Here is a 14,066-nt window from a genome sequence, read left to right as displayed (position 1 = left end):
GGGCAGCCCGGGGCGCAAAGGATGTACAAGCAGTCAATGGCGCAGAGAGCGCGGACCATGGCCCTCTACAACCCCATCCCCGTCCGACAGAACTGCCTCACGGTCAACCGGTCTCTGTTCCTCTTCAGCGAGGACAACGTGGTGAGAAAATACGCCAAAAAGATCACCGAATGGCCATATCCTTTGCCCGAAGCCCGGCAGCTGCGCCTCCCCCTCCTCCCTCCGCTTCCCCTCTTCCAGGCTGGGAGGGAGACCCGGGGGTTGATGGGAGGTGGGGGGGTCTTCCAGGGGCTGGGAGAGGGGGCACCGGGGAGGAGTGTGTGGAGTCTCTCCACCCCGAGCGGGGTTGAGCTACGGTGCAGGCTTGGGGTGGGGGGACCCGGGGAGTGGATTTCTCCGAAGAACCTCTTCCAGAAGGAGGGCTGGGCCCTGGGGTCGAGCAGGGGCCTTGGTGGGGCCTTTAGACCCAGTTCCAAAGGGGTTAGGGTTCTCCCTAATGAGCCGGGGCCGCGGCCTGAGCGCACTGGCCAGGGCCGGGGAGCCATGGGGGCACTGGCTGGGTATCCTTAGTCTCCCCTCACCAGCATTTGCGGTTGCCACAGAGCCAGAGCCCCATGCCAGCTCGCTGGCCTGTCCACCGGCCTTCCCCAGGTGGGGGCCGCACTCTTGGGGGTACTTAGAGGTTTCAGGGCCAGGAGTGAGGAGGAGAACATGTGGCCTTCACCCTGAGGGGCCAGCACTGGCCTGAGTGGGCCGCTAGCCTGGACAGGTGGAGGGCACTTCATCTCCCATGTCCTCTCATCTTTTGGGGTGTCGAAAGCATCCCAGTGGCCCCATCTGGGGCCCTGACCTGGAAGACCCAGTATGAGCTCTCTCGGGAGGAAAGGTAGGGCAGGAGAAAATGTTGGGTCCTGCCTAGAGGGCCGTGCCAGGCCCTGGGCTGGATTCAGCTTCTCCCACCATTGGGAGCCGCGAGGGGACAGCAGGAGAATCAGCACCCATGTGGACATCTCAGGCAGGTAAACGCCTTTTTCTTTTTTTTAAACCAAAAGATCCAGAGAAAGGTGAAGACCACATTTTCCTCTGTTCAGATGCTATCAAAATGCAGATCCCCGGTGTTTCTTTAAATCTGTGCCTGCTTGAAATAAACCTTAAGGAGGGCTTAACATCTGTTGAGATGTAGGCAGGCAAGGATGGGTAATTAGTCGGGCTCTCTAGCAGTTATCTAAGCATGACCCAGATTCCAAGGGGGGGGGGGACGCACCCTGCTCCCCAGGCTGGCTGGCCACCGTGTCATGCCCAAATGTGCCACTTCTTGGCAAGGTTCCAACCGGCTGCTCTCAGTGTAAAAATGAACCGGGCTGCCTGGGTCCCCAGGACTCGGCAATGAGCCCCCCTCCATGTTGCCTATGGTTGTGACTTATACTCGACAGGGCTGGGCCTTGGGGTGGTCCTGGGTTGCTTATTTGCAGAGCACAGTGGTGGCTGGATTCACTTTCAGTGGGATTCAGTATTGAGCCAGGCTTTTGGCTTCTGGGTGCTTAAATTGTCACTGAGGTTTTGGAGTGTGTGAACAGTTTACTCTGAGGGTGGTGAAAATTAAAGAGTTTCGGCTGGGGCCCATCTGGAGGGGTGTACCCCTAACCACAATGGGTGCCCAAAGCAGGAGCCAGGTCTCTTTGCCTGCTAAGTTCCAACCTCTCAGAGGTCTTGTGATCACTCTGCCTGCCTCCTCCCAACCCCTGGAGGGCTGGTGGGAGCTTGGAGGATGGCAAGGTGTCAATGTGTGCACTGCTCAGCTAACTCCAGGGGGTGTCCAGGAGGAATTCATTGGTCTGACAGGTTTCCAAGTTGAAAATGGCTTTAGATTGCCTTCTAGATCATGGATTTGGCATCTCCTAAGAGGAAAGGAAGGAAGTGGAAGTCTAATGTGTCCTTAGTTCACCCCGGTCCGGCCTGAATCCTGCAGAGAGGGCTGTTGGGGAGGCAGGGGATCGCTCAGGGGAGGGGTGCAGGTGACTTAGGAGTGTTGGTGGGTACTTGGGTTTTTTTTGTGGCTTTCTGGCTCTTGGTAGCTTTGTGATGAGTTTGTGCATTTTGCTCTCTGCAGACAATTTTTGTTCTCTCTTTGGCCTGAGGCAGCAAGCACATTATACAGCCTCACTCTAGAAGGGAAGGCTCTCCATCCCCCAATCTGTCACAGAGCAGGTCACCCAGGACTGAGCTTTTTCCGGGAGGATGAGATGGGTGAGGACGGAGAGCTGGGGGCCTGGAGCAGGGAATTCAGGCCAGTGCAAGGAGGTGGAAACGCCGAGGAGTCAGTGTGCCAGGGCAGAATGTTGACTTCTAAATCCAAATACTACTGCCATTTAAGAAAGTGTTTACATACTTATTCTGAACTTTTAGAATAAAGTCTGATGTATGTATAAGAAAGTGCACAAGCTGAGTCCAGCTTACAAGTGTTCACAAAGTGAAGGCAAGCATGCAGCTGGCACCCAGGTCAAGAAAAAAGATGTGACCAGTCCCCTTCCCCCCGCAGCACCTCCCTCATGCCCCCTCCCAGTCATTCCCCTACAAGGGTAGCTGCTACCCTGATCTAACCGCAATTGGCTCATTTTGCTTCTTTGAACCTCCTGTAAATGGAGTCACAGGCTGTGTTATTCGGTATCTGGCTTCTTTAGCTTAACAAGATTCATCCATGTTGCTGTGAGTGGTTCTAGGCAGTTCCTTCTCATGGCTGTGTGGTATCTTACTGTGTGACTCTAACACAGGTACTTATTTTGAGGGTCACTGGGGTAGTTTCTAGATTGTGCGGTTGGGAACATTGCTGGACTCGTCTTTTGTTAAACTTTTCCTTTGCATTTCTCTTGGGCCTATACCTAGGGGTGGACTTGGCCCTGCCATTCTCTGGTACATGTGTTTTTGGAACCAGCATTAACTAAGGGTTGTCGTTGAATCTGGAAAGCAGCTTCCTCACCGTCCTTGGAGGAAGAGTGAGTGCAGGTTTCATGAACTTGGCTGCATGCGTCCTGGGCCTAAAAGTGTTACTTACAGCGTGGCACGCTGGTGGAGGGTGCAGCCTTGACTTCCCCATGCTCACAGGTACTTGGCCATTGTGACTTCTTACTCTTCTGCGCGCACACACACACACACACACACACACACCAGCAGTGCCAGCTTGAAGCCAGCAATGAGAATTAAGCATTCTCATTAATTTTATTTCTCTCTTCCTAAGTAAGAAAACCGAAATGGAAGTCGTGGATGTTCAGATTTACACTGCTGCTGCCTTTTGCTCTTGGAGTAAAAGCCGGGCAGCAAGCCATCTTGACCACACACCTTGGTTGCATGTTTTTGTTGATTGGAAGCCTGATCTAAAGATGGCTGTGACAGGCTCTGGTGACGGCTTCTAAGGAGCACAAATCTGTCAGCTCAAGAAGTTGCATCTGCCAACCTTCCTAGAGCCCCCACTTAATGCCACTCGCTCCTTCTGATGTGCCACCAAGCGCCACTGTGAATGTCATCTTCCCCCAGTCCTGCTGATGCCAGCAGATCTCCCACGGAGCAGGGTAGAGGAATTTGGGCCATTGCAAGAGCCATGCACCCAGGTCTGTGTGTTTGCACCCTGGGTCTCCTGTATCGCGTGTGGATTCTGGCTTCTCATCTGTGTGTTTTGGGAATCGCAACAAGAAGCCCAGAGTCCCACCACATCAGGTAACCTGTGGACATTGGCCGACTGCCATTCCCCCAGGTTTTTTTTTTTAAATGGAAGGCTCTTTAAAGACAACTGAGAAACAGAGGGAGCTCTGGGGGAAGTTGGAGCCCATCCTGAAAAGTAGAATGTGCTAGAAGATACTTCTCTAGAGGGCAGGACAGTATGATCTCTAGGTCCTTCGACTAGATCAGCATGGCTGGCATTTTCAGAAGAGCAAAATTCTGGGAAGTAAGAATTAGCATGGCTTTTTTTTTCTTTTTTCTTTTTTCTTTTTTTCTACAAAGGTGCCTTCCCTTCTCTGAAAAACCTACCTCGAACCGGCCGGAGTTTATAGTTTTAATGTACAGTCTGAATGTATCCCACCCAGCGTGCGTTTTGGTGTGTTTCATTGTAGAAATGATAGCTAGGCTTGATAATGGGGTACTTTGCCAGCCCCCCCTGGGAGTGTTATGTGTACATTGCTGTGCTTCTCAAATGTTCCTGTGCACGAGGATTATCTTGTTAAAGTGACGATCCTGGTCCAGAAGGTTTGGGGTGGGGCCTGGGATTCTGCTCTTCGAACACACTTCTAAGGGTTGCCCATGCTGCTAGTTTGTGGGTGACTCCTAGAGTATCTAGGTCATATCACAGATGCATCCTGTTACCTTTTTTTTCTTTTTCTTAAAAATCAGGTTTGTTGAGATAAATTAGCAAATTCACCCCTTTTAGCATACAGCTCTGTGAGTTTGAACAAATACATGCAGTCATGTAGCCACCACCAAAATCAAAGTAGGGAACAGTCTGTCACCCCAAATTACCCCCCTAACACCCCTTTGAGCCAGCTTCCCACTGCCAAAGCCCCTTGCTAGCACTAATCTGTTCTCTATCCTTACAGTTTTGCTTTTTCCAGAAGGTTATATAGACAGAATCCCACCGTGTGTAGCCTTTGAGTGTGGCTTCTTTCATGCAGCCTTTGCAATCCATTCATATTGTTGTGGTACCAGTAGTTCATTCCTTTTCAGTGCTGCATAATATTCCATGAGATGGATGGACCAGAGTCTGTTCATCCACTTCCTAGTTGAGGAACATTTGGGATGCTTTCAGGTCGGATGATTATGAATAGAGCCACTGTAAATGCTGGCAGATGGGTTTTAGTAGGAAGCATTGGGAGCCTACATTTCACTTCTCTTGGGTAAATAAGTAGCCAGGGGCAGGATTGCTGGGTTGTGCAGTAAGTATATGTTTAACTGTGTAAGAGACCGCCAAACTGTTTTGCAAAGTGGTTGTGCCATTTTAACATTCCTACCCTTGTTATCTTTCTAAAAAAGCATCGAGCTCTAAATGCCAAGGCACATGTGGCCTCAAGGGTTTAGGGTAAAGAATTGTGGGTGTGTAGAAAGTGCTGGAAGTGGTAGCATGAAGTGCCAGTCAGAGGAATAGGGAGAGTGAGAATGTTATCTGTAGCCAGGTGCCTGCACTGGTTTGAAATGTAGGGAGAGAAGGGAGTGTGGCATGGGGGGCATTGGTTCTGCTGCTCGGCTGTAAAAAGTCAAGGCTGTGAGAGCCAGGCCCGCCCCCTACTCACCCCTGCGCCCTATAAACGTTTGTCTGGTGAGTGAAAAAGGCCTCTCTGCCTCGTTTGCCAAATCATATGGATCTGATTCGCCCTTGTGCCAATGTTTTAGGTTTTTGATGGGTTTTAGTTGTGTGTTGGGGGAGTGGTGTGCATGAGGTTATCAGACCAGAGAAGGTCTCTGAAATTTTAGTGCTTGAGAAGCTGGGGAACAGTGGCCCCTTGTGAGTGAAGTCCTCCTTCGGTGCCTTGGGGGTGAATGTCTGTTGAGTCCCCACCCCCATCACCCTCCAGTCGCAAGCACACGTGCACTTCCTCAGTGATCGAAGGCACCACCGTGAAAGTGGGCTCCGTGCAGAGATGGTCAGAGCCCCCATAGTGAATACATTTCTGCGAATGCTAACTCAGCTTCGTAGAAAGGGCTGGGTGGTGCCATGAAAGACGGCAGAGAGCGGGGAAGCGCTCCGGACTCCGGGTCAGCCTAGGTTTGAATGACTCAGTTTCCTCATGTGCATGATGGGAATACTGCTTCTGATGGCATCTCCCTCAGACAACTCTTGGGGAGTTTAAATGGGGTCACACATGGTAAACACTCAGCACAGTGTCTAGCATGGAGAAAGCCCCCAAAATACATGAGCCATAATATCAGAGACCATTTGTATCCTAATGTTCTTTTTGGGAAACTTTGGCTTTTTGGGAAATGAGGCTCTCTGGGTACAGGGGGAGCAAAGGGCCCTGTAACTGGCCAATTTGACTTTAGTCATCTGAGTGGGGCACTCTTCACAGTACCCCTCGGAAGCTTTTGGAGGTAAAAATCATGCCCACTTGACCCATTTTTCTATTTCCTTTGATGTAAGACAGAATTCATTGTCTTCCCCTCCCTCGATCCCTCCCTCTGATGGTGACAAGGTGAAGGAGTTTTAAAATATATACTTAGCTTTCTCCCCTTCCCCCCATGTCCCACCACAAACTCATCTCCCTTTGAGCTTGTCAAGAGTCCCGCCCAGGATGGAGACCACAGGCCTAGGACAGCTGCTGTGGCTACCCCAGGTGATCACTGAGAATTAACAACAGAACCCTGCTTTGGGGTTAGCTTAGGTCCCCCTCTCCCCTCCCCCAATTTCTCTTTCTTCTTTCTCTCTTGGAAGAATAGAGAAGGCAAGTAACATTCCAGAGGAGAGGATCAGGTAGTTGGCCTCAGCAACTTGGGTTTCAAAAACCACCAAGAATGAGTTCTTGTCTGGGTGACCAGATGTCCCAGTTTGCCCAGGACTGCCCCGGTTTTAGCATCTCAGGAAACCCAGCAGTTCTAGGCAAACTGGGATGTTGGTCACCCTAGTGGTGAGTTCTTAACAGTGAAGAGGAGGGGAGCAAGAGATGGTTCCGTGGCCCAGGAAAGGGGAAGATAGGTAATTTTTTTCCCTCCGAGAAAGCCAAGACTTTTGATCGGAATGCAGTTGGCTTTTGGAGGCTGCCCACTTAAGGCAGCTAATTCAAACGAGATCCCGGCTCTGAAGCAAATTTCCGGAGTTAAGTCTGGATCAAGTTTTGTCATCTCTTGGGTCAGACATGACTTTACTTTCTGTTCAGACTGGGAACATCCTTGGGGCTTCCTTGAAGGGGCTCAGTGCTCAGGTTGGACCTGGAATTCAGTGTCAGCAGCCTCTCACCCTACATAACCCTGCTCACGGGCCAGGGACCCCTCTCTGGAGCCATGAAAGAAATTCAACTTGGTCACCCACCTGCCAGTAAATAATAATCACACTGTGAACTTCTGTACTCATTTTAGGCCCGTGTGTATGATAAACCAATTTTAAGGTATTTTATCCAAGCAGTGTTTGCAGGAGGCCTGAGCCTGGTCTCAAAAATAAACTGACAGATTTCTCTTTAATGAGACACATTGGGGGTGACCTAGAACTTGCTCTGGGGTAGGGGTTATGTGGTTTCTGACCTCCCAGAACTTGCCATATTCTTTTATCTCCTTGACCTTTATTATTTTCTTTATTAAGAATAATGGGACTGGGGGGTGGGGGGAACCTTCATTTGCTGCTGTGCAATGTTTGTGGCACATTGTGGAGTCCACATAGGTATGCGACTCTCTGAGCAAGGGCACCAGGAGTGGAGGAAAGGAGCAGAATATTGACTGGAGGTGCAGCATATAAGGCTTGCGAACTGGTGACTCTACTGCACATCTCAGCTCCAGTACACAGCAGTGAGGCCTCAGTCTGCTCCTCTGTAAAATGGGCACAGTCCAATGTCCAGGGAATTGTGGAAAGGCTAAAAGATACTGTGCACAGAAAGCATGTGGCATGTATTTATCACTGTAAAAAGTAGCAAGACAGATGGCTTTTAGATTTCCTGATGGGAAGAGCTGGATTTGTTGTAGTCACCTCTCTGGCCCTGTGCTTGGCACCTCCAGGGGCTGAATACATAATTGTGCACCTCTCTGGCCCTGTGCTTTTATGCACCTCAGGTTTACAGCCTATTGTTTTAATTCTCTTCTGGGTTTACAACACACTCTCAATATTGTCTCCTTTAGCTTATTATTTTTGCTTATTTTAATAGAGTATGGAAACACTGGTGGACCGACCAGCTAAGTCAAAAATTAGAATGGTTGCCAAGACCAGTTTGGCTCAGTGGATAGAGCGTCGGCCTGCGGACTGAAAGGTCCCAGGTTCGATTCCGGTCAAGGGCATGTACCTTGGTTGTGGGCACATCCCCAGTGGGAGATGTGCAGGAGGCAGCTGGTCGATGTTTCTCTCTCATCGATGTTTCTGACTCTCTATCTCTCTCCCTTCCTCTCTGTAAAAAATCAATAAAAATATATTTAAAAAAAATTAGAATGGTGGTCCTCAGAGTGGTATCCCCGGCCCCATAGGGTCAGCATCACCTGCTCTAGGCAAACTTCTCACCCTGGGCATGTTTATCATCCCCTGGTGGGCTTCTAAGCAGGTGCTGGGCCTCAGCTCCAGAGTTTCTGACTCAGCAGGTTTGGGATGGAGCCTGAGAATGTGCATTTCTAGCAAGTTCCGGATGGTTCTGGTACAACTGTTCTGGAAAGCACACTCTGAGAAACCCTAAGCTTAGAACATGACCAATAACTTCACCTATAATTCCTGATTCCACCTTTTCCTCATCCCTCCCCCACTGTACTCTCTGAAAGGTATTTACTCTCCCTTGGATTGTGTGGGTTTTATTTTTTCCTTTCCTTTCCTTTTTCTTCCTTCCTTCCTTCCTTCCTTCCTTCCTTCCTTCCTTCCTTCCTTCCTTCCTTCCAGGTTTTATCACATGTGCCTTATAAATTTAACTTGCTTGGCTTCTGAGCTTTTTAGCCTTCTGGAACTTGTACCTGCTTTTTTCACTCAACAGTATATTTCTAAGATTCATCTCTCTTGTTGAGTCATTTATTTTTCTTTGTATAATATTGCACTTTGTGATGATACAACAATTTATTCATTTTCCTGGATGGTGGACATTTGGGATATATCCAGATTTTTTTATTTTATTTTTTGCTATTAAGAACAGTGCTGCCGTGATGAATAAATAATTTTTCAATGAATGAATTCAAGGTGTTAATTTTAGTCTGTGTACTTGGGAATCTAGCTTCAGTTAGAATCAGCTGAGATTCATCAGCATTTACGGAACACCCGCCATCTGACAGGCACTGGCGAAGGCATTTCACATTCTACTCATCATGCTCTCGAAGGGCTAGGTCAGCCAGACAACCCCCGTTCCTGCTTGTTTTCTGAAAGTCAACCTGTGGTTTAGACCCATTGGTTTGTGAGAAGCCACATGGCCGAGTTGAGAGCATGGACTCTGGAGCCAGGTGGCTGGGGTTCAAATCCCAGCTCTTCTAGTCACTAGCTGTGTGACCTTGGGCAAGTCACGTAAGTGTTCTGTTTCTGTTTCCCAGTCTATCCAGTGGGGATTCTAAATGCACCTATCTTGGAATATTAAATGAGTTATTATATGCTATTCTTAGAACAGTGCTTGGAACTTAGTAAGCTTCATATGTGTTTATAGATGGATGGACCGCAGGCCGACGCTCTATCCACTGAGCCAAGCCTGCTAGGGCTCTGGAGACATTTTAATATATTTTATCCATACCTTTTTATAGATATAGGCTTTTTTGAACACATTTCCACGTCACTAGATATCTTTGGCAGCATCAGGGCTACCATGTATACTTGAGTGGGCTCGACACCACAAAAGGGTATCCCATCTCACATCATAGGCCTTATAGAACGATACGTTTATTATTTAAATGCCCCAGTTGATGGAAGCTTAAGTATCTTGTTCTAGAGAAATGAAGATACGACCATTTTTGACAGATGGACCTAACAACTTGAAAAAGGGGCATCTTATTGAAATTCACATCGTGGTGCTGTATGGGTTGGCAGCAACCCCAGAAAAAACTGTTGTTAATATCTGATGACTTTATGGCTGTATCGTACTTCGTATAACCGTCTCCGGTTGGTTGGTTGTTTTGCTTGTAAAGAACAGTGCAGCGAACATCTTTGTGCATGCATCTCTGTCCAAGGTTCTGATTTTCAGAATAAAATTCTAGTCTTAGATATGGGACTCAAGTCTTGAAACCGTTGCCACCACTTTCCTTGAATCTGTAAAAGACATTTTGAGACTCAAAACTCAGGAAGTTGAGGAGGAGGAGCAGGGAAAGAACAGTGGATTGGTTTGCAATTCTTCCTGGGCTGCACGTACAGCAATGCTTTTGAACTGGGGGACTTTTGGCAATGTGTGGAGACATTTTTGGTTGTCACGAATGTGGAGGGAGAGGTGATACTGGCATGTAGTGGGTAGAAAGAAGCCAGGGATGCTACTGAGTGTCCTAAAAATGCATAGGTCAACCCTCCTCCCGCCCCAGGAAAGAATCATCCAGCCCCAGATGTCAGTAGAGTGCCAAGATTGAGAAATCCTGATGTAAAAGATGTCACGGATTTCTTGGAGGGGAGTGGGTGGATTTAGAGTTTTGGGGTGACTTAAATTTAATTTACAGTTTCTCTTCCTTGCTGGGTGTTGAAGCCAGCTTTCTGTGAACTTTAGATCCCACACGATCAGCAACAGGCTTGCTACCAACAGATTCGTTGATGTAAATATAGACGAGTATATAGAAGGAAATCTCACCCAGAGCCGGGAAAGGTTGGCATGAAAGCTGCTGTGGCCTCCGTTTCTCCTTTCTTCTCCTTCTGGTGCCCAGTGTTTCTGTCGTGTCTCACTTTCTCTGGGTTCCTGGCATGGCGAGTGCTGCTGGTGTAGACTGTGGTTTTCTGCTCCCTTGGTCCCCATACGAGGGCTTGCCCTGGGCATGTACAGGATGCAGACCCCTGGAGCAGGTGAGCTTAGAGATGGTGGGGGGAATGAGTGCATTCATTCATTCATAAATGTTTATTGAGCACCTACTATGCGAGGTGAGGGCAGGAAGGTGACAAGGATGGATTTGTGCAGAGCTTTTTTGACCATGTGGGGACTTTTACTACAAAGGAATTCGCATTTTTCCCCGGCCCACCTACACTTTTTGTTTTCCATAACAAAAGTAGGGTCATTTTGGGTGCTGTTTTTCCACCAACATGAGCCACGCTGCAGCGACCCCGCCCAGTGATGATGTTTGTGCAGACGCCTGCAACTATGTCCGTAGGACAGAGTCCTGGGAATGGCACAGCTGGGTCATGTGTCAGGCTTAGGGCCAGGTCACGAGTCTGTGCCCTCCAAGGTTCCCTTTCCCTGATTATGGAGCCAACTGGGTTGCCCTTGATTTAACATCTCGAAGACGATGAGCCTTTTCCAGATCTGTGCGAGCTCTCTGCATCTCCTTCAGGATCTTCTGGTCACACCTTTTGCTCGTTTTTCTCTGCACAGATGTCTTGCGGGGGAGGAGGGTTGCACCAGGTTCTGTAGACGCTGAGGTTCTATGGCTGTTTTGGGTTTCAGGCAGTCTAGGGAGGGCTATTGAAGCAGGTTCCCTGGGTTCAAATCCCCACTCTGCTTATTTCCAACTGCACATCACTTACCCTACTAGGCCTCAGTTTTTTCACCTTTAAAATGGGTATAACATTAGTGCCTGTTGTTAGAAGGTACAGATCTAGAACATTCTGTCATTCCAGGGAGTTTTAGGCAGTTCTAGCATCAGCATCTCCTGGAGGGAGTTGGAAATAAGCAGAGTCTCACTCCCAACCTTCCTGGGTCCCAATCTGCATCTCAACAAGGCCCCCCTGTTGATTTTGGCTGCAGTTGGAATCACTTGGAAGCTTCAAAAATGCTGATGACCCCAGCCCCACCCAAGGATGCTGGTGGTGTTGCCAGATGGGGACTGGCCCCAGAGCAGGTCTGCCTCTGGGCGGCCGGTGGTGTGTGGGTTCTTGACTTTGTGCAGGAAAGATTTCACAACACGAGTCCGGGTGATTTTGAGAGGACGTTTATTGAACCTGGGGACAGTGACACAGGAAGGGCTTAGGGTAGAAGAAGCAACAGGAGAGAGCCTGGGCAGGCTGCTCTGGCTCCCTAGAAACATTATAGGAGAGAAGTGAGCCAAGGCGGGGCTGCTGTTAGCTCATTGGAAAGTCAGAGAAGGGAGGGCCCTGAAGGCAGGTTCAGGGGGTTAGCCTGGGACGAGCTGTGCTGCCCACTGCTCTCCTGGTTGCAGGTCTCGTGGGGTCCCTTAGAGTTTAGGAGAAAGAAAGTCCAAAGTTCATGCCCGAGAACCGGCCTGGGTGTGTTCCAGCGAGAGCCCATGCTGGGTCCTTGTCTTACGGGTTTCTATCTTCTGTGGCAGAAATCCTAGGGGAGGGTCTTAACAGAATATTCCTCAGTTTTCCAGCTGTGTCCTTCAATATGTGGATTCGTCAATATGAGCCTATAGGAGAATTTGGGTTTATTCTCTGGTCAGTTTCACTGCTTCACTTTTATCTTGGGTCTGTCTAGCTCTAATCAGGTTTTTTATTATTTGTTCCCCTGACTTTTCGTCCGTCCTTGGGTTTGGCTGGCACAAATGGCGCTAACTGGGTCTTTGTCACCTGTCTCCCTGACCAGGGTGATTTAAGCTGTGCATTATTCTCTGGGTAGGGAGGCGGGTATGAACCATTTGCTCTCAAGTGTCCTTGGTTAGGGAAGATAAAGGTCATGCAGTTCACTGGCTGTAAGTTGTAAGTTGCTCAAATAGTTCGGCCTTGTTTAATTTTCTTGTCTCAGTTTCCCCATTCCACTTGCCCAGGAATTGTCCTAGCTTCTTACTATCCTGCCTCAGTGGGGTTGGTCCAGAGCGGCCCCTGGGTGTAGGGAGTTTTGAAACCACTCCAGGGGATGCAACAGTTCCGCTAGGATTGGCAGAGAGCCCACTGGGTGGTTAAGAACACTTGGAAGCAGGTAGACTGGAATCAGAGCTGTGCCACCTTGGGTCAGCCGCTTACCCTTTCTGAGCCGCAGGTTCTCTCTCTCTCAAACCAGGACTTCGCTGGCGGGGCTGCAAGAAGGAAATGATGTGAAGGTTCAGAGTGCTGAGCAGAGGGCCTGGGATGTGGATAGTAAAAATGAGGTCAGCAGCCCGAACCGGTTTGGCTCAGTGGATAGAGCGTCGGCCTGCGGACTCAAGGGTCCCAGGTTCGATTCCGGTCAAGGGCATGTACCTTGGTTGCGGGCACATCCCCAATAGGGAGTGTGCAGGAGGCAGCTGATTGATGTTTCTCTCTCATCGATGTTTCTAACTCTCTATCCCTCTCCCTTCCTCTCTTAAAAAACCAATAAAATATATTTTTAAAAAATGAGGTCAGCAGCCTTAGAGCTAATAGTTGGAGTGGAAGACACTAATCTCTTTTTTGATGTTCTTCTTTTAATTTAAAAAAATTGAGGTAAAAGTCACGTAACATAAAATTAACCTTTAACCATTTTAAAGTGGAAAATTCGGTGGCGTGTAGCACATTTACAGGGTTGTGCAACCACCACCTCGATCTGCTTCACCCAAAAGGAGACCCTGTTCGCATTAGCAGTCACACCTCGGTCTCCTTCCTTCCCCAGCCCCTCGCAGCTGCTAGTCTGCGTTCTGTCTTCATGGATTTGCCTGTTCTGGTTTTGGAGGTTTTGAAGTACCGCCCCCCACCCCCCAGTAGAGGACCCTTCAGCACCCAAGTGGACCTGTGAGAAAGCTCAGCTCTCTTCTTCTCTGCGGCTTCCTTCCTTGGCGTGGGGCTGCCCCCTCCGGTGCCCCCCTCCCCCCTCGCACCTGGTGGCCGTGGTTAATCCCAGCAGCACAGCAGGCCTGTGTTCTGCTCTCCTGGGGCCTCCACAAATGAGAGGTTTCATCTCAGCTGGGGTTCTCCCAGTTAAATATTTAATAAATAAGACCTACAACGTGTGATGCTGGGAGTGTTTGATAGTGAAATTAATGAGGGGAGAGTCGCAGGTGGCCCACAGATCCAAGCCGGAGCCTGGCCCAGGGTGTCCTGGTGGCGCAGACCTGGGTGGCGTCTGGGCGCGGTGGGCCACACCATCCCTGTCCCTTGGCGCACATGTGCCTTCCTCTTTAGCACCGAGTCTGGCACAGAGAAACCACTTGATAAATATGTGTTACAAGAAGGAAAGAGGGGGAGGGGTGTGAGAGAGGGAGGGAAAGAGAAAGGAAAGATAGAGGAGCAAAGGGCGGGAGAGAAGATGAGGGGAAAAGAAAGATGGAGACAGAGATGGGTGGGGAGAGGGAGGGAGAAGAAGGGGAGACTTGACAAACAACTTAGGGGGAAGAGCTGGAGAGAGGGCAAGGAAGACAGTGATGAAAGAGGAAGAGAGAGGTGGAGGGGA

At 49.3% G+C, this 14,066-nt stretch overlaps 1 protein-coding gene across 1 annotated transcript in view; it reads left to right on the top strand.

Moving 5' to 3' along the window:
- Positions 1-6: 6 nt before the first annotated feature.
- CACNA1A (calcium channel, voltage-dependent, P/Q type, alpha 1A subunit) overlaps positions 7-14,066 on the top strand; it is a 232,481-nt gene continuing 218,421 nt past the window's right edge. Inside the window, exon 1 of the mRNA XM_014529428.1 lies at positions 7-176. Within this exon, the coding sequence (XP_014384914.1) occupies positions 22-176 (155 nt within the window). The 5' untranslated portion in view covers positions 7-21. The remainder of the gene's footprint in view (positions 177-14,066) is intronic.

This window comes from Myotis brandtii, unplaced genomic scaffold (genome assembly GCF_000412655.1).
Source record: "Myotis brandtii unplaced genomic scaffold, ASM41265v1 scaffold680, whole genome shotgun sequence".
NCBI lineage: Eukaryota > Metazoa > Chordata > Mammalia > Chiroptera > Vespertilionidae > Myotis > Myotis brandtii.
Note: the sequence above shows the minus strand (reverse complement) of the source record. Positions and strands in the feature narration are given on the sequence as shown.